At 39.5% G+C, this 24,314-nt stretch overlaps 1 protein-coding gene across 1 annotated transcript in view; it reads right to left on the bottom strand.

Annotated features, from left to right (window-relative positions):
- Positions 1-24,314, bottom strand: part of astn1 (astrotactin 1) — a 448,006-nt gene that overhangs the window by 177,216 nt on the left and 246,476 nt on the right. The window contains 1 exon segment of the mRNA XM_020613364.1: positions 16,416-16,543. Coding sequence (XP_020469020.1) covers positions 16,416-16,543 — 128 coding nt within the window.

Consider the following 24,314-nt stretch of genomic DNA (forward strand, 5'->3'; position numbering starts at 1 on the left):
AGCAGGAATCAGAAAAAAATCTGCAGTCAAACAAGTACAGTATAAATCTACTGTCTGACAAATTTTGCGAGCTCCAAAGCCCCCAGGCAGGCTCATAATACTTCATGGATGAACGAAATGTCACCTTTGATTCAAAATGAAATATCTTTTATAAAATAAAACATACAATTATTAGCAATGTCCCAATACGATACTACTTTAAGTATTGGTTTCAGCCCCATTCTGGGCATATTTGACAAGATTGGCATCGGCCAGAATAGAGCTGATCCAATACCAATCCATATGTAGAATTACAGTCCCGTATTTGATCAAAATCAGGCTGCTAAAACTCATGATCTATCATCTGCTATATCAGTCCTACTGAACATGGCAGTTCTTTTTAAAGTGTGTATAGTTTTTACCATGGGTTGGCCTGTACATATACATGCAAGCGTAGCCAGCAATTCCCCCATTATCTATTATTTGTCAGAGTTTTGGACCGTAGTTTTCCCTTTTCCGAAGTGCTTCTGTAGGCCCCTCTATGTGTTTTTGCGCACCAAGTGCTTCCTATGTGAGAGCAAACATGGGGCCACTAAAGACACAAATGTGAGCCTCCCGCTATGTACACGTGAGATGTTACACACTGCACAAGCTGTGCTTTTGTTGTAGACACTAAATTTTATGCTTTAGTCCTGTGGTGCTACAACAGCCGCCACCTTTTGTTAATGTAGCCCTATTAAACTGTCAAACAGGGATATCTAGAGTGGACTGGTTACACAAAGTGTGTGTTCACATACTGATGATGAAGTAGCAGTTAGTATCCTCCCTGTAATGAATCTGTAGTTCTGAGATCTCAGTTATTCTTTTATTCATATTAATCATTTAAGCTAATAGACTTAATATTTTGGAACCAGGACCTGATCCAGTATTTGGACCAAGAAGCTCCTGAAAAATATAATGTGCCAGGTTAATTTCATTGCCAGATATTTAATCTGCATTTGCTGTAGGTAGATATAAGTATTGGATCAGAACCAGTAACAGCAGATGCTTAATATTAGAGGAAGTGGATGGGCATCGAGGCCAATAACTGGATTGGGACATCTCTAACAATTATACATGGCTAAAGAATATAAAACAAAAAGAAAGTACATATACACTCACTGGACACTTTATTAGGTACAGTACCTGTACAACTGTATGCACTTCACTGCATCACTTCCGCCTTAACATCTGTGTTAATGAAACTCAAAATGTTTCAGATTTTGGTGAAATTGTCATAAATGTATAAATAATTTGTTACATTATTCATAATGTATAATTATTATACATAATAACTTTATGTTTATTATTGAGGTCATAGTTAAAGGTGGTGTTAAACCAGACTACATTATATTCAGAGGTGTTCCTAATATGTATGTAGCTGGGGAGGACAAAAATATAGAGACACCTCTGAATATAATGTATGACAATTTCACCAAAAACTGAAACACTTCATAAACACAGATGTTAAGGCAGAAGTGTCACATTGAACTACACACCATTGTACAGGTGTACCTAATAAAGTGTCCAGTGAGTGTATACTGCCTCTGCATTATCTGAGAGAAATTAGGCATCTCTTATTCAGCTTCTGGCTGGGAATCAAAGCTTTAGTATTGTGTGCGTGTGTGTGTGTGTGTGTGTGTGTGTTTAGGTGGGTGTGGCATAGAGTGAAAATAAACACAAGACTAGTGTAAGCGATGCGCTCTAGATGCCCTTCAACTACCTCTAAATGTCTTACTCTGTAACCTCTTGATGTGCTTGCTCCACAGTGGCTCACAGGGGTCATTATTTATCTGCCTTGTATAGCCTTGCTGCAGCACCATCAAGTCCTCCAGTCAGCAACAATATACATCACTTGTCTCTTCCAGTGGTATGCTTACCAGCTCTTTGTTATCATGGTAACAATCATACACTCAATATGACCTTTACACTGGCAAGTGTACCAGACCTGTGTCATCATGGAAACAGTTATCATCCATCCACCCCAACCCTCCTCCTAATATGGACTTTGTGGCTCTACATACTACGTCACATAACTTCCTATTGTAGGCAGGCTGGCACAAATGACATACAGTATGGGCAGGAGGACAGTTTCTATAGCGTAGGAATGAGTAGTGCAACCTATTTTTGTCCAATATTAAAAAACAAGACCTTTTAAGGTCAACATTGTAATTCAAATTGTAATATATCATAATGTCTAAAAGAAGCCTCTTGCTCACACTGACTGATGGCGGCTATAAGGCAGGCAGGTCTGTGACTCCCAGCCTGATACCCCATACCTCCCACCAACTCCAGCAGTATTAATTATCACATCCAATGTTGTCAGCTAATTAACCGATGTTTAGCACATGAAATGGCTGGAGTATTCTGCATAATTAATCAGCATCATAGAATAAATTAAAGCCTTTCCTAAATGTGATTACTAGTGAGGGTCTGCATTCAAAACTGAATTTAAACTGAGCTTTAAATTTTAGATTTGACTTATAGTTGAAAACAAAAATTACTGTAGGAATAGCTCATGTACTTATACTGCAAGCTATTTCTGACACAAAACCTGCAAAATAAACTTGGCTCTGACAGCAGATATGAGCTGCTGAAGTAACTAACAGAAAACTAACTGATATCTTAAAGGGCAAAACATTAGAAAGGGCATCAAGTGCTTGTACAATGAATAGGTTGTGCAATAGTAAAACCAACTATAAAAACTTGAATGTTCATTAAGTAAGATTTTACATATCATCTGATAAATCAAGTGAAAATGAGAAAGGATGTGGTGTACCCCCATCTATGACAATCAGCTGCCAACAGCTCCTCTCTTGTTATTCCAGCTTCTTTACCCTGGATTTTGAAAATAGATAGATAGAATAAAAATCTGTAATTCTGTAAATTAGACTCACTTGACACTTGAGGAAAGTTATAAAAAGCATTTTTCAAACCTGAAGTGGTCATTTCAAACTGTCAGCCATGGAGGAGCTCTTGGCAGCTAAAAGTCAGAAACTGCAAAGTACTATAATAAGTGCTCCAATAATCAGCAGGGTTAGGCTGTTTAGCATGGAAAGGTTGTTTAAATGATGACAAAAACAATGTTTGTACTATTCTTGTTTTTTCTTGCAGCAGTGATATTTATGTTGAGATCAAATGTTTGAAATGTTGCCAAAACACACGTTATCACCACTGAATGAACATATTAAGTGGCAGACCAGTGCACAGTAAACAATAAACAAATAAGACCACTTGTCTGTGTCCACTTTTATACTTCATTGGGAAACCGAAGTATTCCTAAACATGAGAGGTTAATGATAATGGAGGGCCCTCTACCTCTGGCTTCTTGTATCAATTGGTCATGATGTTCTCTAGCCAGAGGCTTGGCTAAACTAACATAAACATGGGATTAGCTTAGCCAGGGGAGGTCGGAAGCATAAAAAAGGTCAACGAATGCCATAAAACAGAGATAAGAAAAATAAAGAAGACGAACAGTAAACAAGCAATCATTATGCTAACTGACTTATTTTAATGTTTCTGTATGTTCTTTTGGACAAAAGTATCTGCTAAATACTGTAACTTTAACATAAACATCCTATATTACATACCTATTTCATTAATCAACTATTTATTTTAGTCTTTGCTTAATGATGCCGTTTCAAAAAAAAAACAACAACATTGAATTGGTTAGATAATTGACAATTGCCCCTTGTCCACTCTGTAGGGCAAGAGCCTGGATCACATTTAAATCAGCCAGTCGGTCCCTGAATTGTCTTGGCCATGAAGAAAGTGAAAAATATAAAATAAAAAGCTCTAAACCCACAATAGTTAGAACCATGGCGTCGTTTTGGCGTTGTCACAGTGATGTGATAGGCTAAGTCACAAAGTGCTGTCCCATTCCTATTTATACAATTTCCAGGCCTTACAGACTCTTGCACTCAATCACTTACAGGTGACGTCACTAAAGTCTTTGAGGGTTCAGAAATTGAGACCTTAGGGAGGACATTGGGGCTGGGCCTATATGTGCTGTGCTACAGTATATCATTTAATATGTTTGTGTAGAAATGTAAGTTTAAAAAAAGTTCTGCATGCAAGACAAGCCTACTGTTAACTTAAGACTGTAATCAGTACACATCTGCACCACATTTAAGGTCTCTGTACCAAAATGGTTCAGTACATGACCTTTACACCCATAATGTTGATTGATTAGAAAAAGAAAACTTCATTTACTTATAAAACAGATCAAAATAAGTGAGACAAAGAAAACCTGTGCAAATCAGCTGATGGGATGGGTGAACAAGTGAGAGAGGACCATAGACAGAGTGCTAGTGAGTGAAAGAGAGAAAATAAAATATTAAACTTTATATTTCATTTAGTCATTATGAAGTTTCCAGAATGCTGAACAACAAGTCATGAATATGAAAAGCAGAGATGGGGGGTAGGGGTGGGGTAGAAGGTGGAGAAGCACTTAGGAACAGGGACCCATGGAGAATGACAAAGCTTGTGCTTTGAACAACTACTGAGAGTGAAGTGACAGGAAAAGTTATATGGCCACAGCTCCCTTGGTGGGGCTGCATGGCTCAAATGCAGTAATATCAGGTCAAAACACAGCACAGGCCAGATATGATAAGCACAGTTGTTATAGTGACTTTGCATGCGTGTTCAATAAAGTGTGCTTATGTGCAAATGTACTGTAGGCATTCAAGGCCACAGAATACAAGAAGACCAAAGTGTATAAGCTACCCTTTCAGCATTAGCCATTTAGCTTTTAGTTCTTTTTTCCTCAGGGAAGGGTTGAGAGGGGAGCGGAGGGAGGTGATAACAAAGTGGTGAAATGATGGGCTGTAGATGACCTTGACCAACCTCTTAAGATGAACAATTCAGACCAGGAGATGCTGATAAAAACACTTGTTCTGCAGTGGATCATAAATGTATTTTATTGTTTATCCTCCATCTGCCCTGAATTAGTACTGCAGGTACTGCAAGCTGATTCCTTCCTTTTTTCAAACTCAGAATTTATGACTCAAACATTTTCTACACAGAAACATCATGATCACTCATATTAGCTGGCCGGAAGAACACGAAGAAGATGACCTATTTACTGTCACAACCACTAGATTTATGTAGTAACTACATTTGTATAAGTGACATATCACTGAACCTTGTTTAGAAAATCAAAATACTGCCCTAAGCTGGAATTCAGCTAGCACTTTTCTCTTCTTCCTGTATGTACAGTGGGGTCTTTTCAACTTAAGATGAAGCATATTCTCAGTGCATTCAATATTTACAACTAAACACAATGGCAAGAAAAAGTAAGCAAACACTAATGACAACAACAAAAGCTACGTCGGCAGTTGGCAGACCAGGAGACCAATCAATGAAACCGTATTGGAGGTGTGAGTTAGAGCTGTTCTGACTTAGAAACAGCACTCATTCATTTTTTTTTTTTGTTTGCTATTTACAAGAAATATCTGTTGATGTGACCCATAGCCACAGCTAAGATGACTCCAAATGCACAATGCAAAACACTAAATGAGGCAAAAAGAACCATATATTCACAGTGACTCTAAAGAGTTAAAGGAATCACTGGGACTGGTTAATATCTGTGTTCATGGCTCTACCAATAGCAAATTATGGTCCATGCTTGTATGTAGCATGGTGCCCATGGCAGAACACCACCAAGAAAGCAGATGTTCTCTAAGAATGAATGAATGATAGAGAATAGTCACAGTGCATACTATCCATACTGTACATTGGTATGCACAGTGCATGCAAACATGAAAACATTCTTCCAACAATGAAATTCAGTAGTGGATGCATCATGATTTCCTTTTACAGAATGTCTCAAACTAAGAAAATCCACCTTTCTTGAGTGGCCCAGTCAAGCCCAGACATCAGCCCGGCAGAGAAGCAGTGGAATGGCCTCAAGAGAGTTGTTACAGACATCCTACATATATGTGTGAGCTGAAGCAGTTCTGTGAGGAAGAATAGTCCAAAATTTCCCCTGAACATTGTGCAGGTATGATCTACAGCTACCAGAAGCACTTGTTTGAGGTTATTGCTGGAAAGGAGGTTGGAGCGGTTAATAAATTCAGTGGTTCACTTACTTTTTCGCTCACCACTGTTAATGTTCATTGGATGTATAAAAACACAGCAGATCATTTGTGTGTTATTAGCCTAGTGTAAGTGAAGATCACAGAATATTTTATGACCAATTAAAGCAGAAAACTAGATTATACATCCGAGGTTTGACATACTTTTTCTTGCCAGTGTAGACAATTTTCTAAAAGGACAACAAGCCAACAATTTAAATTAAAATTAGATTTCATCACAATATGCTTGTTTAGGAATGCATGCAAAAGTTTACAGCTACTTTAATTACTGTTTAAGGACACTAGTGGGGATTATGCCATTAAAACAAGCATTAGGTCCAGGCTGTATTTCTCTACATTTAACTAGCACAAACACTCCATCACACAGAACAATATTCAGATGTACTGTTTTGATCTCCTTCATAAGTCTAATTTAATGTGAGCAGATCACACCCCCAAAATAGACCAGTTATTTTCATAATTATGACACTGAATCATCCATTTTGAGACATGACTGTTGTCACGCTTAAGAATTCATTCTAAAATGTGTTCAGTGGTGAATAAATCATGACTTTGGCATGCTTTTCAAAGTAAATACATGCTGAATAATTGCTGCACTCCAGCACACTCTGCATCTCCAACCCCCCGAAGACCAGGACTCACTCACCCTCACTCATTGCCTCATCTGTCTCATGGTGTCCAATCAACATCTTGACTGAAGGGCTGATGCTTGAGGATTTAGTTTTGAAAACCATTCAGGGAAAGACAAGGACCCCTGTAGGCATGACCTTCCCTCACTGCCACAATTATGTATGTATGTATGTATGTTATAAAATATAGATTATGAGCCATCATGGTGCTGACATATATAACGGCTCATAGCGTGGGGAGTGTGCGGAGGGGCCACAGGCTGAGCCCAAGGGGAAGCCAAGAACACGGGAGCACTGTAACACAAAGGATGCCCTTGATAACTAACATCAACCTGCTTGGGCCAAGAAAAGAAAGCTAAATAAATTAAGACATTCACTTCCCAGGAATTGTGTGATCAATTCAAATCTAATCAAGCTCTAAAGATTAAAATGCAATGATATTCATTACCCAAAACTGCAATCTGGACCAATAACCATGTATTATTAATGGATAGGAGCTGAGTTTGGAACAATTGGCATTTAACTTTGTGTCTTAACCTTTCAGCATAAATGTCAAGTTAAATTCTAATAGAAAAAGCTTGAAGTTCATCTAACAGTGATTTCATACATTTCAGCTCAAATGTGTTTCTGGGCCCATCTATACTCAGACCCTGGAACGCAGTGTGAAAGACGATCAGAGATGAGATTTACAAACTTTGTTGGCAAGATTTCATATTTCACAGGGATGTCTGATAGAAAATCATGAAAGGTTTGCAAGTCTCGCTTTTGGTTTCTTACACTCACATGCACAGTGACTCACAGGACAAAGATGTGCCGGCGGCAAGATGCTCCTGTGAAGTAATCACAAGGAAGCTTTACCTGAAGCTTGAAGCTTTACTTCATGGAACCGAATTTTGCTTGGTAGTTTTAGCCAGAAAATTTTCAACATGTAGGGCTCTACGTGATTTCTGGTTGCAGTGAGGAATGATCATGGTTACATTTCATCCAGAAGTAAACACTGACTGCAGTTCTGTGATGGGAGGCAGAATCACATTAATCAGCTTAAGTGCCCTAGGGCAAAAAGGTATTTGTGGGCCCCTGTACACATTCTTGGTTTGTGATCATTTGACAATTTAAAGACAAATTATTTTAAGAAATGTGAGCATAATATCAGTTGAAATATTAAAGGTATTTAAGCTAGGTGTTGACACAGGGCCCCTCTGTGAGTCAGAGACTCAAGATATAGGACAAAATACTGAAGCATTCTCAGAGCCTTTGCTGTTTCAGTGTTTACAGTGCTTTAGAAACAAATTATCACTGAAAAGCAGAGAACCTGAGGGTCTGAGACAAACTGCAGTTGCCCCCTTTATAGGTAACCCAAGCTTGGGTTTGGTATCACTATTAACAAGTCATAGGCCTATATCATTTCATACAATAAAACTCACCTCCAAGCAGTATAAACTTCCAAAAAAAAATTGCCTTAGCAGCACTCTCCACTTCTGTCTCTCTCTTTTCAAACCTCCCTTCTGAATACCTAACCTCTTGTGTCAGCCATTACTCCAGTCCTATAGGCATACATCCATGGTTTTGATGACCAATGACGGGATCAGATGCAGAGCTGAGTTGACTGGCAGGGGGGACTATTTCACCTTTGGCATTGTCTGTTGTGTTATATCCATCAGCCACATGTACATTCAGACACACATTCAAAAGCTCAGACATGATGTTTGTTTGCAGTGTCAATATATGGCTGCTAGCAGAGGAATCAGAATCAGAATCAGAACAAGTCAGGATGAGAACAAACCAGTCCGCCCTTGCTTCTCTTTTAACCTCTACTAATTCCCTAGTCGAAGTGCTGCTCGCTCCCTGTCAGTCATTCATTCCTTGTGTCCTCTTACTTTTGTTCTTTGCATTGCTGTCTTTCTTCCTCTAAGATTTTTTATTTTCCATCGTTCTTAATCTACTGTCTCTTTTGCTCCTTTATTTTTCTTTGTGTGTCTTCTTTCTTCTGCTCCATTATCTCTCAAGCTACAACTTTGGAGAAATCTGCTTAGCAGCTTTGAGTATACTTGCTTTCCAATTAAATCAAGATGTATTTGCCTTTCAAAAGTTTCCCTTTCCTCAGTCTTTCTCCCATTAGAATAATTGATGGAGATCTCTGGCCTCATGATGAATAGCTTCCAAGCCTGGAGATGAATGGGAAGATGAATAATTTCATCCCTGTGAGGGCTGGAGAAGGTTGGAACAAGGAATGCTGACATTGTGACAAATACACTGACCATAGCATCCAAACCTGGCAGAATCAGCAAGGGATGGAGGAGTGGCAATTGTTCACCGCAGTTCCACAGACATTCCGCTTGCCAACGCTACCTCTGCATGTCTGCCTACCACGGACAATTACCTGAGCCTTGCAATTAACCGCAGGCGCAGCAATATTGCTGACAGCCTGCCAAAAGACGAGTAGAAGTGGAGGTGAGCCAGCTAGCTGGGCCTGGAGAGTGTTGCTTTGGACACTTGTGTTTGTGCACTCAGTGGAAATACGGAGGCCAAGAGAACAGGTGCAGTAAAGTGAGAAGATGCCCCAGGTGACTTGATGTGGATGGTGCCACCACTTTATCAGCCAAGATTTCTATGCTGAAACAAGTTTTTTTCCTCTGTATTCACACAACGTGCTGCCACACAACTGTGAGGTAGCAAATGTCTATAAGAATGAATTCAATAAGTGTATGACGGGCCATCTGTTTCAAAAGGCTAATAAGTAACATTGTTTCTGTCCTGTAGAACATAATGACCATAATATATCAATGTACGGGATGAAAAAATTGTTGCTCAGTACCAGTGACTCAGGATCACGTTGCCAGCTAGTGAGTTGTTGGTATTCAAAAACCTTCTGTCAGGAATTCTTTAGGAACAAAAACTTGTTCCTTCCCATTCTAACTGCCAAACTTAAAACGTTGATAAAGAGCATCAGTGCTACTGTTAATATACTCTGCATGCAGATAGGTAGGGACATAAGCGAAATTTGGGACCCCAGTATAACAGTTCTGTTTGATCCCATTACAAAACTCAGTGATCTTACTAAACCCATTGTTGGTCCTCTCACATTGTGGACCCCTAGACTCATTACCACCTTATCTTATTTTGCATCTATAATTACCAATACAGTATGTCATTGTTGCAATTTGTACTTGTTGATGAAAAGCATAACGCATATCTAACTTACAGTAAAAATACTTAAATGAATGCACACAAACACATCATCGTATTAACCAAAAATAGCACCTGATTGGTTAAACACACCTGATCCAGCTTATAATTTTGTAAGCAAAGCATGGATATTTCCTGACCTTAAACCTGCAGTGCCAGGTCACTTGGGGGTTGCAGACATATCACCTTTTAAGTTGAAATGGCAACTTAATTAGCAAACATTTGGTTATTTATGCATCCTGCAGACACAGAGCAGCATTACCATTCAGCTGGAGATGTTTTTCTGGCCACCTAATGAATATATTCTAAGTCCAATATTTACTTGCTTTTTAGTTTGCTTGTGGTTTCTACCAACTCCTGAGAAAACATATCTGTATCTTTAGCTACCAAATGCTCTCACAACCAAAACAATGAGCTCAAAGATGATAAAATGTACTCTAATGCTGATGGGAGCTGTAGGGTCAGGTGATAAGTCTGGGTCTGTGACAAAGTTAAATAAGGTTAAGGTACTCATGCGACTGCAAAATACAGTAGTAGTAGCATTACAGTGAGCTCAGTGAGGCAATAGAGTGACTATATTATAAAAGATGAAGGAAAAAGACAATTACATAAAAAACTATAAACACTCATTAGCAATTCAGTAAATACTGGTTTGTGAAGTCTATTATCTCTGTTTTTCTAGTACAGTATGTTATTTCAAATAAATGATGTGCTTGTGTGTTTGTGTTTTTTTAACAGTTCTTTTCATTCCGTGTTGTTAAGGAAGAATTAATGAGCACTCGCTGTATTCATCAGAGCTGCAGTAACCGCAGGTTTTATGCACTTGGCAACATTGTAATGTTTTGAGAAAAGTAATGAAAATTAGAAGGAAAAAAAACAGAAAAATTATTTCCTTAATTTAATATCTCATAATAGTAGTAATGGGTCATTACAGGTACATAAGGTAACTGGCAAGTAATATCTAATTGAATACAAATTATCCACAGTAAATGTCTGCTATAATATACTGTAGTTCTGAGACCCATCGTTTTATACGGCAGCTTTACTTGTATAGCACATTTCCTGTAAACTAGAGATCCACTGATCAATCGGCAGAAATTGGAAATGGCTGGTTTTCAGTGTGATCAGCTGGTCACTGGTCAAGGCCAATCACTGTGAGATTTCTGATTTTGTTCTGATCAGATTCTGAGATACGAAAGGCACAGACCAAAAGCATAGCATGACACAATAAGGGAGTTACTGGCTACATAGTTTAGCCAGTTCAATTTGTTAAAAAAAAAAAAGTGAGAGAAAGATGGAAATGTAAAATGGGCATTTTTATTACAATTAAAATTTTCATTAAAGAAAAGTTACAAAAATGTTTTTGCATGCTGTCAATTACAGTTATTAGAAAAAAAGAAAATCAGATTTGGCCAAGTTTCAGAATCAGCAGGTCAGACTTGAAAAAGAAAAATCACAAATCGGAATTGGCCAAGAAAATCGCAATCGGTGCATCTCTGGAAAACACAACATTAAAAACAATAAGCATTATATAATACACATAAAAACTAATTACTAAAATAAATTACTTAAAATGAAGATCAGTTATATTATTACAGTCCAACTATGAAATGAATCCTTGTTATTTTTCTTGGTACTTTTAGATTCCCTAGTAGTCCCAGACCTGTCCAAGTAACTAGGTACAAACCTATAACCCACTATAGTGTATAAAGATAGTTTTAAGTCAACATTAATCAAATTTCAGGAACAAACAGTTGTTGCTTAATTTGCAGTGCAACAACTGCAAACATTGAAAAGTTGTATAACATTGTGAAGGTCATTTAAAAAAAAAATCATGACGATGTAAAAAGCCTAGAAATAAATGCATTGGCAAAGCTACCAGCAATGAAAAACTGAAGGAGACCACAAAAAAAAGGTATAGAAGTACTGGACTCTATTGTACATTAAGCTGCCTCTGCTACTTTATTTAGCTCTTGTATAAAAATAAGTATGTGGCAAATACAGTATACGAACTCAACTATGCAACACATCTGTTGTGCCTGCAGCACCACTGGGTGCATTTATGGACAGTGAGTGAATGCTTGTCAGGTTTCATGAGGCATTTATATTATACTTGCATCATTTCTGACAAGACAGTGTAACAGCGTGTCACGTTATTGAGAAATGTCTTAAATATAAAAGAGCTTGAGGGTAGTGTAGTCTTTCCTCACACCATCCACTGCAGCACTGTATTAGAGAGCTACTGTTGGACATTGTATGTTGTATTTGCCTATGAAAAGTGGATGTGTTGAAGAAAGTGTTGCTGAGTCACCTTTCAACATGCTCTTCACATGGATTAACCAAAGACAACACTATCATGGATTAGAGTTACCAAACATGTTTGAACTGTTCGAGAAACTGTTTGTTGAAAAATGAACTAACTCCATGCAGCAGGGCCAGAGGTTAGACCAAGGGTCTTCCTGCATAGATGTACTGCAGTCTATGGGTGGTGGTTTACAATGTTCACTATCAAATGAAATCTCAGACCTCAAGAGAAATATGTGTTAGTTCTGCATTAGCAGTTACTGAGAGTCAGAATGAGATCATTCCAACTTTATGGACTCTTTGGTGAATCTCATGTAATTTAGTTTAGTTTAGTTTGCTTTACAGTACACTGGATAAGTGACAGTGGAAGCTATGGGCTCTTTTCCAGGAGTAACAAAATTCAAAATTTGTTCAAATCTTATTGAAATTTGTTATAATGCAAATATAAAAAAAATCATACTGTAACCTTATTCAGCAGTATTTAGTATAGTTCTTTCTATTTGCTCTGAGAAGGAGAGAAGTCCTTTTCATGATTTAATACAGTTGTTTAGTTAATATTCATGTTTGTAGTAGCTTGGAAAGGATCAGTATGACATTTGGGTCTGCACCCCACCCTCTGTGACTGGCTCCTGGACTTTCTGACTGGCAGACCCCATTCTGTCAGGTTTGGCAATAGGACTTCAGCCAGGAAGTTGTAAAGCTTTGGACCCAGGCTAGGGGTATTCCTTAGTTTCCAGCTATCACCTGCTGGTTGTAGCATGCAGGTGAGAGAGTGGTAATAATCTCTTTTTCTCAAAATGTTGAAAAATTCCTTAAAACAAACAAAAACAATTTTCACATGGCCAAGACTTTAGAAAGTTAAAAGCACGGGTTTTTTTTTGTTTGTTTATTTTTAGAAAACAGCGTTCATAGCTAGAAGAGGTAAGTGTGAGTGGATATTACCAAAATGGAGGAAATAATTACAATAATGTTTAATACCCACAAGTGCTGTCACACTTAACATACTGTAAAACAACAGAGGTTTCAACTTCTAATAGCAAGTGCTGCAGTACCCATTTATCGTTTATCAACAATAAACAGGTGGAGCAGTCGTTAGCACTGTCACCTCACAGCAAGAAAAGTCTGGGTTTGAACCTCTTTCTGTGTGGAGTTTGCATGTTCTCCCTAAGCCTGTGTGGGTTTTCTCCAGTTTCCTCCCACAGTCCAAAGACATGCAGGTTAGGCTGACTGATGACTTTAAATTGCCCGTAGGTGTGAGTGTGAGTGGTTGTCTGTCTTTATGAGTCAGTCCTGTGATAGACTGTACAAGGTGTACCCTGCCTCTAGGCCAGTGTCAGCTGGGATAGGCTCCAGTTTTGCTTTACAGGATAAACAGCATAGTTAATGGATGGATGGATGGATATGGACAATAAACTCAGAGGACATGTTTCAGGTTTTAAGAAAAGACAGACGCTAGTGCAACAGAAGCTAGCCCAAGTGTGACATCAGGACCTCGGTTCTCTGTAGGATGGATTTTCCCATCTTCCCATATCCCTTTTTTCAGGCTTCAGTTCACTTCTAGCATTAGTTTGGTACAGAATGAAAACCATGCCACTCTGCCCCAGAGTACACTGTGTGCATCTACAAGACCATGCTGGATGCTTTGAAATGATATCTCAATTCATGATATTATTCTTCAGTAAAGCCCACAGCTGCTGCAGCAAAGGCCCAGCACAAAGGCACAAGAGGAGGAGTGCTGCTCTGTTACACACTGTTTGGGGCTATGTGCACTGTGAACCCATGGGCGATGTAGAGATAAAAAGGTTTGAGCAGTACAAGCATAGGGGGGACAGCATGGGGACAGGGGAACAGGAACTCAGCGATGTGACAGCAGAAGATCCATTTACTGTAGATTAGATAGTTCTAATATCCTCTGAAGTTTCCAATAAACGGCCCTTGGAACCACTGCTGCTCCATCATCATTTGATTGTCCATCACCTTGGATGTAACCTCACATGATGTGGTTTTGAATTCCTGCACCAACTGGCCTTGTATATCTGCTGTTATAAAGTATCAACAACAAGCGGTGAACCTATCCTGCAATCCACTGCTTACACCATAAGGCAATTTAGAGGCAGTTACACAGGTGCTTGGAATACGCTTAGTCAGCAGGCTGCCTGAATGAAGCATTTCCAGGCAATATGCAGAAATAGGATTATTAATTTTGCACTCTGTTATAGTACTCTCTATTGCACTCCAAACATGAAGAAATAGGTTATTACCTGTGCTGAAGGGCAGGAGGATCTCCTCCCCATTACAGAGGGCTGCTCTTTATAGAATTCCTGTTCTACAACTTAAATGCCAGCTTGGAAAAATAATAAGAGAAATACTCTTTTCAGCTTTTCTCTAAAAAGAGTTGTTCTTCTAACAACATGACTTTTTTGCTATTCAACTTAGCAGTCAAACACTTATTCCTAAGATTTTTTTTTTTTTTTTGCATGATTTTGAACATTTGGAATATAAAACAGTAAAACAAGTAAAGGGAGGAAAAGAGGTCAAACTCAGTGGATAATGAGGCATCCAGATGGATGATACAAACCAGTAGCCTTCTGGAAATACTTGATATACAGCAAGGACTTTTCCTCATCTTTTTTCTGCCCGTTCCTGTGCTAATGGCAGCTGGTCTACACTGGACAGCTGGGTGCTGTTCAAACATCGCTGCCATGTGCCACGCTGCTAATGAAGAGAACAGCGAGATGGCTTCTGATGCCACTGGCTAATGAATCCCAACATGAACCTCCACCTCCCATTTCCTTCTCATGCTTCTCAGATTTAAATTTATTTATTTATTTATTCACAAATGCTCCCCCTATTGTCCCTACAAGTTCTTTGCTGAGTTGGATGATGAGCTGAGGAGCATAAACTCCTTGTGAGACACAGACGGTTCGTTTGTATATGGGTGATTTTGTGTGTGTGTGTGTGTGTGTGTGTGTTCTGTAAGGCTATACTTGTCAGTGTCATTCCAAGGTGAAATAAAAAACCCCCAATGCTATTAAAAATGAGAACACTTAAGACACATGTGAATTACTCTAAAATGTTGCCATTCAATTATTCAGATGTTTAATGGGCAACAAGTTGGCTTCATTTCTGACAGTATGTTTTTGACATCTAATATAACAGCATAGTCTCAGCTGAGAGCAGTATAAAATATCAGTATGAATTTTGCAGTGCTCCATCCTCTTTTTTTTTATTATTCCTGACTTCTGATATGACTGATAAGGCTGTTTTCAGCCAACACTTACAGGCCAGAAAAAAAAGAAATCATCAAACTGCCTTTTCAAAATAATTTGCTTGTTATGTAACTTGATTAAACAACTTGACCTGTATTAGAAATGTCTGAAAATATAAAATAAATGGGAAAAAAATGGTATTTCTTGCACGAAGGTTGGAGGTGGTTGGACTTTGACACCAGAGACTGTGTTTCAACAACCACAATCCCACGTGTTGGCAGGTTTACGCAACTAAAGCATGTTAGTGTTAGAGAAAGACGGTAGTTTTGTTGATTAAGTAAACAAGTCTTATCTTGGGTTTCAAGTCGCTGTTCTCAGAATTAAACTAAGCCAGCCATAAAATGTTTAATCATACTTTTGTGGATACAAGCAAATGGAATATGTTGTCGTTTGATTATTATTTAGTTTTCAGTATTAACATTTTATGATACTTTAGTTTACACCATTTCCTATTTAGGTTGATAAAAAATGTAATTTGGATGTCACTGTGTTCCTTCTCTTTAAACATAATTTCTAGCTGACAGGGTTTCAAATGGAGTGAGAACCACCTTGAACTTTGCTTCAAAAACTATATTTTTCAGCATTGACGATTATGAAGCACCACAACTTGATCCAAGCTTCTACAAAGTCTTGAACCAGCTTGGGTATTAGATACTGTATTAATATGCCCTGCCATATAGTTTGGACCCAGCTCAAATCAAATTCTGTCTCAGGTATTGTTAACCAAGTAGAACAGCTACATGAGGACTGTGGCACAGAATATCTTCTCACGCTCACTCCTGGGCTCCTCCTAGTACTCCATATTAATTACCAAGCTCTGAGTTCACTTTTTTTTTTTTAAGTAATGAGGATTTCCACCTGACCAGTGATAAAGTATTATTGCACAGTTGAGAGCTATAAAATATGGTTTATACCTGTGAGGTATTCTGGGTCGGGCACAGGGTCTGACAGCTCCTCGTGACACTGAACCTCCGTTGGCACTGATGCTACAACCATGCCATCTGGGAGCTGCTGCTCAATGCCTCGGGCAAAGTTCTTCTGCCTGGTGTGAAGAGAGACATGATAGGAGGTCCTGTTTAGAGACTCGGTCGTCCAGCATGGGGAGAGAAGAGAGGGGGATGGGAAACAGTGGGGAAAATAAGGAGGGCTATAGAGAAATGTGAAATACAGTCATGTAAATGGGACTGATAAAATGAGGATGAGGAGATAAAATGTCAAAAATCGGCAGCATAAGATACTGTCATCCAAGTTTTTTCAGTGACCTGTTTTGGATATTTGATGGGGAAAAAGCAGTGAGCACTCCACTGAAAAAATGTCACACATATTACAATCAAATATGATTTGCCCAAAATTCTGATTTGTGGAAAATCTGGCAAATTTAAACATTTATTGTTCTAGGACAAAAACAGTAGCACTAATTTACAAATCGAGACAGTTCAAAGAGTTAAAATGTGGTGTCTGTCTATTCAGGCCAGATGTAGAAAAACGATGCATAAACAATTTCATCAAGTGTATGAATGTGTGCATCTCAAGCATATGTCAAAAATAAGGTGAGAGACAGACTCCAGAGAAATAAATATGATTTCTAGGTTGTCACTCAGTTTCAGTCACTGACTATGGTGGATGATGTTTTGTAATCTTCAATATGTCACTTGAGGGAACATTTATAATATGAATTTCAATCAACTGCTTTTGTGTACTCTATTAAAATTCTTTATATTTTGATTGGAGGAGTGTTTCTGTTCTGTTGTGTTTATGTTGCTGTTGTGTTCAACTAATTTCTTTGCTTACTCCACTGATTACACTGTGCATTAATTACATGTGGATGTTGAATAAATGACACTACACATGCTATAAATAGCTTATAAGATGACTGCTGTGGACTTGTTGGAGAACCTCACTGATGTGACACAGGAAGAAGATAAAATTACACTTCTTTTTTGACAATGTTTTCATCTACACGCTTAAAGACTTGTGGAGAAAGTTGAAATATTAATATGCAAACTGCTTATTAAGAGTGCATCAATTGTGGGAGTAAAAATTACACCTGCGTGTACACTCAACTTCACGATTGAGGACTTTAAAACACATCTGACACAGAAAGTGTGCACGTCTCTCTTTGTTTCTATACAGCATTTTAGTCAGGAACTTACAAAAAGATTCAGGACCCTGGTTGCCGTCAAAAACTCTAAAGTTCTATGAATTGTAGCACATTACTATAATGACACCCATATGGAGAACTTTGTAAGATCATGTCGTAATGCCAGGAAACAAAACAACTTAAATTCATCGGAGTCTGAATTTCTGATTCTGAAAACCCTACAGTAGTCTAGAAATCACATGAATAGTGGAAACTTTGCACTTCCTGACAACATGACAACTCTTTGAACCCCATTCTTAAACACCAAATCATTTATAAAACATTTGTAAATGTAAACAACATTGTTGATGCTGATACACAGTAGCTACCTGTATAATTTTTATTTTATTTATCACTATAAAATAACACTGTGGTGACAGACAAAAATGAAGGAGTCTGAAAAAAATTTAACAAGGGGGATGTACTATAATGAAAGCAGGAAGCACAGAGTAGACACAAGAGGGATAAATAAGTGTTTCTCATAAGTGCCAGATTACAAAACAATACTTTCTTGTAGACCATTAATGGAGAATCAATACAGATTAACAATTATGCTCAGCTGTGCAGTGTACTGAAGAAACAAAGTCTCGCATTAAGCATGTCATATTCATTATGGTGATTGCTCTGCTGCAATGCCACTCATCTTCGGTCTGTGAGCTGATGTCCTCATTTGCCTGTTGCTGCCAGCGACTCTGGCTTGAACTCATTCAGTTTGTCTACTCCATCACTCTTTGTCTCAGTGTCAGTTAGGTTAGCAAGGTTCCACAGCAGAATAACTTAAATAAACCAGTAATATAAGTAAAAAAAACATAGAAAAAAATCATCTGGACTTGGTTTTAGGTAGAAGACGTTTCACCTCTCATCCAAGAGGCTTCATCAGTTCTGTTCAACTGGTGTTGAGCAAGAGATATTTATCCCCATCGGTGGTGTTTCAGTCCTTCGATGGCCAACAATGTCCCCTAATGACTGAGTCGTTATAGCCCACTGGACCAGAGTCAGCAGTCCACCTCCACCTGAAGGACAAAGGACATTCTTTCGAGGACAGTGAATTCCAGGTCCTCTCCAGAGAACATTGCTGGTTTGAGAGAAGAGTCAAGGAAGCTATTTTTGTCCAAATAGAACACCCCTCGCTAAATAGGGGTGGTGGACTAAGACACAACTTGTCATCCATCTACAACTCTGTTTTGAAATCTCTGCCCAAACATTCCCACCCTAATTCACACCAGGATATAGGCATTGGTCCACATGTGAGGGTTCAAAGCCAGGTAACGACGCTCACTGATAGCGGGCTATATCGACTCAGCTGTTAGAGGACATTGTTGGCCGTCAAAGGACTGGAACCGCAACATATCAGTCATTAGGGGACATTTTTGGCCATCGAAGGACTGAAACACCACCCAGGGGGATAAATATCTCCTGCTCACCACCAGTCAGACAGAACTGATAAAGTCTCTTGGATGAGAGGTGAAACATCTTCTACCTAAAACCAAGTCCAGATGATTTTTCTACGTTTTTTCAGCATACATGACCTGGATGACAGAGAATTTGCATGGACAGTAATGTAACTCATTCAGGTGTCTCAGGACCAAAGCAGACTATTTATTTCACCCCAGTTTGGGATCCATAGTCCTCTGGTTATTTTGACTCCAAACTCATAATTTGCAAATATATTGAAAATCTTCTTCATCATTATAACAGTTTTATTAAATACTTAATCCTGCATTTTCACCATTTCTTTTTTCCACTCCCTATTCTCCAAGTGTTTCTGTTTTCAGCACTGAAATCGACTCGCAGCCTGCCTTCTCTGAGCTACACTGTCTCCACTCACCTCTCCTGAGTTTCCCGGCTACATGTTCCTTGTCCCTCCAAGCTAGGCTGCACGTGCTCCCTACATTCGACTCCACAACAGCGCAGCAATCATCTTCTCAGCTGCCTCCGCTCCAACCTGCCTGTCTCTGCAGAGTGTGGACTGTCTGTCTTCGGCCATCCCATCATCTCCTGTGGTTCAAATCTCCAGCATCGACTCTCAATATTTCCTCTGCTAACAGGCTGCAGTCTCCCCAGTCACTGGCAACCCACTCAGCCTAGCATCCAGGTCAGTTATATCGACACCAAAACCTCTGCTCTGATCTCCTCTCGGCTCTCTGGCTGCTGACCCCAGTTCCTGAAACCATCTCCAAGATCTCCTCTCCGTGGGTTCCAACTACACTCCCCTAGTCCTGTCTTCACCTACTCTGACCCTTTCTACCAGACTCTACAGACACTCACTTCTGGTTACCTGTTGACTTTATTATAATAAAGGTTTTTGATCAGTACAGTTGTCTGCCTGTAGTCCTGCCTACTCGTTCACTGCTTCCACGAATGACCAACAGTAACAACATTAGCATGCATTTAGAGTTATGTTTCTGGACAGCTGAAAAAGTCCAACATTCATTAGTCTTCTTGCTCTATTTTGGTCCCCACCAATTCATGACTCTTTCCTTCCTAAACACTCCATTATGCTTGTCCTTCACTTTCCCTGGCCTTTGGTGCTGGTCAGGAATTGTATAATTGTTTTATCAGAGCATTTGTGCTGAAAATAGCTACTTGCTACCTCTGAGAAAAACTGGTAAATGGTCTTATACTTAACGCTTCTCTATGCATTGATGCACACTCAAAGTACATTACACTATTTCCCATGCTCACACATTTCAAACACTGCTGACATCCACCAGGAGCAACTTGGGGTTCAATGTCTTGCTCAAGGACACTTCGACATGTACTGTAAAATGACAGGAAGTATTAGCCAGTTGGATGATAATTCACTGTGGTTTTATCAGTATACATTTCACAAAATAATCTGACCCAAACTTTATTTACCTAAATACCAATTAGTGCAGCCAATGATGGAACAACATAGTTCTTGGCTTAGGTGCAGACCATACTACTGGGCCCTCATTCCATAACTGAATTCCTATAAAAGGGCAACCAGTTGCTTGGGCCAACAATAGACTACCAACCATCTTCCTATAATCCTTCCTACTATAGTAAATTAGGAAAAATGAACACACAAGCATTTTTCCTGAAGCAAAAAGTTCCACAGTAGTGAATGCTGGGAGGGTGTGTTTGATATAGGTAACTTTGTATGCTCCATGGGTGGTGCAAATGTAGCTATAATCTATGAGGAGCTAAATTTACGATAACCTTAATAGTAGTACATAAATAGTCCCTCAACTGACTTAACAGTGCAATGCTTCACCATAGTAATGGGTGAGAACTAAAACCAACACTGATAATGAATGTTTAACAATGTTATCATTTACCTTTGTCATGTCAAGACCTCTCTGATCATCTGCTCATACCCCACCACACATTTATATGATGTAATGATGTTGTAATGATGTTATGTTTCCAGGTCTCTGCAACTAATGAGCATGTAATATTTACCATTAGACATGACCAGAAAAGCAAACCTAAGACCCAGGTGGTGATAAAGTAGGAATACACTTCAGCATATAACCTGGAGCTTTACTGGACCCAACCCAGCTGGTCTGTGAAAACAAAATATCATTCCAGTAGAGTGAGAGAAGCAAAATATTTACTGTCAGTCCAGACATTGCTGAATGAATGACTCATTTGCTGCAGTTTAGTTTGCTCTCAAATTTCAACTTCCTGTATGCCAGGAATCTCTCACCAGTAGCCATATCTGATACCAGTTATTAAATTAAGGAATTATCTTTGTTATTGTGTTTAAACTAAATGTGTGTTTTTTGTGGTTAGCCCATTTAAAACCAGTTTTATTTTATTTAGAAAAAATGTGATAAAAGCCTTTCCCCTTTAACATTATGCCCAGCGAATGTCATTAAAAACATGAACAGGCTTACTGGTTCATGCTGGTTACACTGGTTTACACTGTGCATAATATACAGTTTGATTCATGCAGTGTTCTGAGCCTAAACTGTGTGGAAAAAACAAACACACAAAAATTTACAAATTGCAAACTGTTGCCTTTGGGTAAGTCACAGCTTGAGAACAGAACTGGCTGATGCAGAAACGGCACTTAAGTGGCTACAACCAATATTCGTAATTACATGGAATTTTATTTGCATGGTTATGTGTGGACAGAGAAGCAACAGTAATTAGGAAATCAGGCTCAAAAACCATGTACTACACTTAGCTGCTGGTATTGTGAAACAAAGCAAAGTGTTAAGGATGATGCTTCTTCGTGTATCTTGAGCTTGTGGAGCAGAAAAACTTTTGCAGAATAATGCAAGCTGAAAGTGAAACTGACAGTACTACCGTTTACTGTATGTACATCTGTGGCTCAAAACAATGAAAAACTAGGCTGTTTTGGATTTCATTAACACTAGAGTCAAACATCTGTCAGTTTCTGCTGAAAGCATGCATGTGCACATTCAGCTGTCATTTTAACAATGCACACAAATGTTACGGATGTTCGGGTACAGGTGGACCCAATGTGCGGACACAGACAAGGGACTGGAACCAAAAGAGAGTTTATTTAAATACATAGGGCGCGGGATACCGGGTGGAGGAGAAAGGGGACAAAGTCCAAGCAGGTTCTAGATGAGACAAGAAGGCGAGGTTGGTCCTGGACAGGACAGGCAGGAAGAGCAGCGAAGAGATGGGGTAGGTCGGGGACGAACCAGTAGGACTGGGGGGACCTTGGTGTGCAGGTTGTGGAAGACGGACAGCAGGGATCAGGGGAACCAGAAGACTGTGGCGTACAGGTAAGTGCGGCAAGTTAGCAGGCACCAGGAGGACTGGAGGACCGTGGTGTACAGGCGAGTGAAGCTTGTTGGCGTTGCAGATGAGTTGACAAGAGGACCGAGGTGTGTAATCGGGGGGAGAACAAATGACATTGTGGCTAGCAGGCAGGAGACTTCACAGTAGACACTGTAGGTGACAATACCTCGTTGGTGTTGCTCATCAGCGTCGTTTGTCGGCTTTGCAGGCGAGTAGCATGGAACTGGGGACAAAGGCAGGTGAATGGGGAACTAGGAAATGCAGACCTGGAGAGCGCAGAGTTGAGGAATGGAGAACTGGAGAATACAGGGTCGGAAATGGAGAGCTGGAACTCGGGTAGGGGGTAGTGTAGACATAAGGAACCAAGGCGTGTGATCATCAATAAACCCCCCAAGGGGCAAACAGAAAGAGCGGCGTATATGTAGGGAGCTGAACCCGGCACTAACGAGCTGCAGGTGGAGGTGATCACAGCTAATTGGATTGATGTGGCAGAACAGTAAGGAGATACGGATAAAAACAACACAAAAACAGGAAGCAACGGTCCAAACCGTGACAACAAACTAGGAATGTTGTATTTTGTTTTCTCTCTCTCTTAGATGCATCTTACAGTAAGTACAGTATAGGGTAAATTCATATTGCAGCATGTCAGACAATTTTCATCATTAATTTTGTTAGATGATGCCATGTAACAGCCACTAAGCACAGTAAGGGTGCCATAATTAATTTTCTCAAAGTGAAATCTCTCTTGAAGTTTCAAAAACTTTTGCTAAAACTGCCAAAGCTTAGCAATGACATTTTTCTTTAGTACAGTAGGAGAGGTGGTGAAGCATGAATTATTCAAAAATGACAACAACCCTTTCACTTTTTACACTTTGCTTTACACTGATCCCCCAGAATGTGTGACTGAATCAACTAACAGCTTTCAGTAAGAGCCAGCGGGGGCCACCATCTCCCTTTTGCCACTCCACCCCCTTCATCAGTTTTCAGATTTTAATTAAATGAATCAATGACAGGATTATTCCTCTTGAGTGGGGGACCTTGAATGTGTGGTACAGTAGACTGTGGGGAGCCAAAAAATGAAAGGGGGTGGGCTAGATTGGGTGGGGGGTGGTATCTCAGGTGGGAACACTGTCTTAATCACTGACCTCAAGCAGCCACCAGAATGAGAACAAAGAGCACTAAAATATTCATTAAAACCTGCTCTGAGTGTATCATGTGAGAGAGGAATGGAGAGGATAGGAGGAGAGGGAGCACAGTGTTTGGAGTAAAGCGAGGAGGTTAGCTTTTTAACATCTCATTACTGGAGTCCACTGATTCCAACAGAGACAGCTCTGTAATATGAGCCTAGATCATATCATGCCCAGTGCACCCAGGATGTCACTGTGATAGGACCATCTTCCTGGGCACGGACATATATCTCATGTTGCTTTGTGATCAAAATCTATCTTGTGCCCCATCCGCTTGCTGCCAATGACATCAATATAACAGAATTTTACCTAGGAGGAGAACAAATGAATGAACCCTGTGTTTTTCAAATGATAATAACAAGTGTACCTGTGAAGCGGGAGGGGAAGCTTCCCACACAGGGAGGGAGAGTTGTGTTTCCCTTTCTGAGAAACATGAAAAGCATTTCAGGGTCGGTGAGCTTGAAAGCAGACGCATAAGGGAGGCATGCTGGGTGGAGTGAATCAAACCAGCTCTGGGTGTGTGATGATGCTCTCTGGAGATACAGCTGAAAGTGCTTGACTGTCAAATAGATGGGGAGTCCAAACACCTACTGTGGCCACGCGTGTATGGCTAAATGTGTATGAGCATGCATTTGTGTGAATACCTGAGTGCCCTGGCTATTGTTTTATGAGTGTGTGCATGTTATACCACTGGGCACCCCACACCATTTGTTGCTTTATTCCACATATATTTCCCATAATTG

The sequence above is a fragment of the Monopterus albus genome, unplaced genomic scaffold (genome assembly GCF_001952655.1).
Source record: "Monopterus albus unplaced genomic scaffold, M_albus_1.0 scaffold133.1, whole genome shotgun sequence".
Lineage (NCBI taxonomy): Eukaryota > Metazoa > Chordata > Actinopteri > Synbranchiformes > Synbranchidae > Monopterus > Monopterus albus.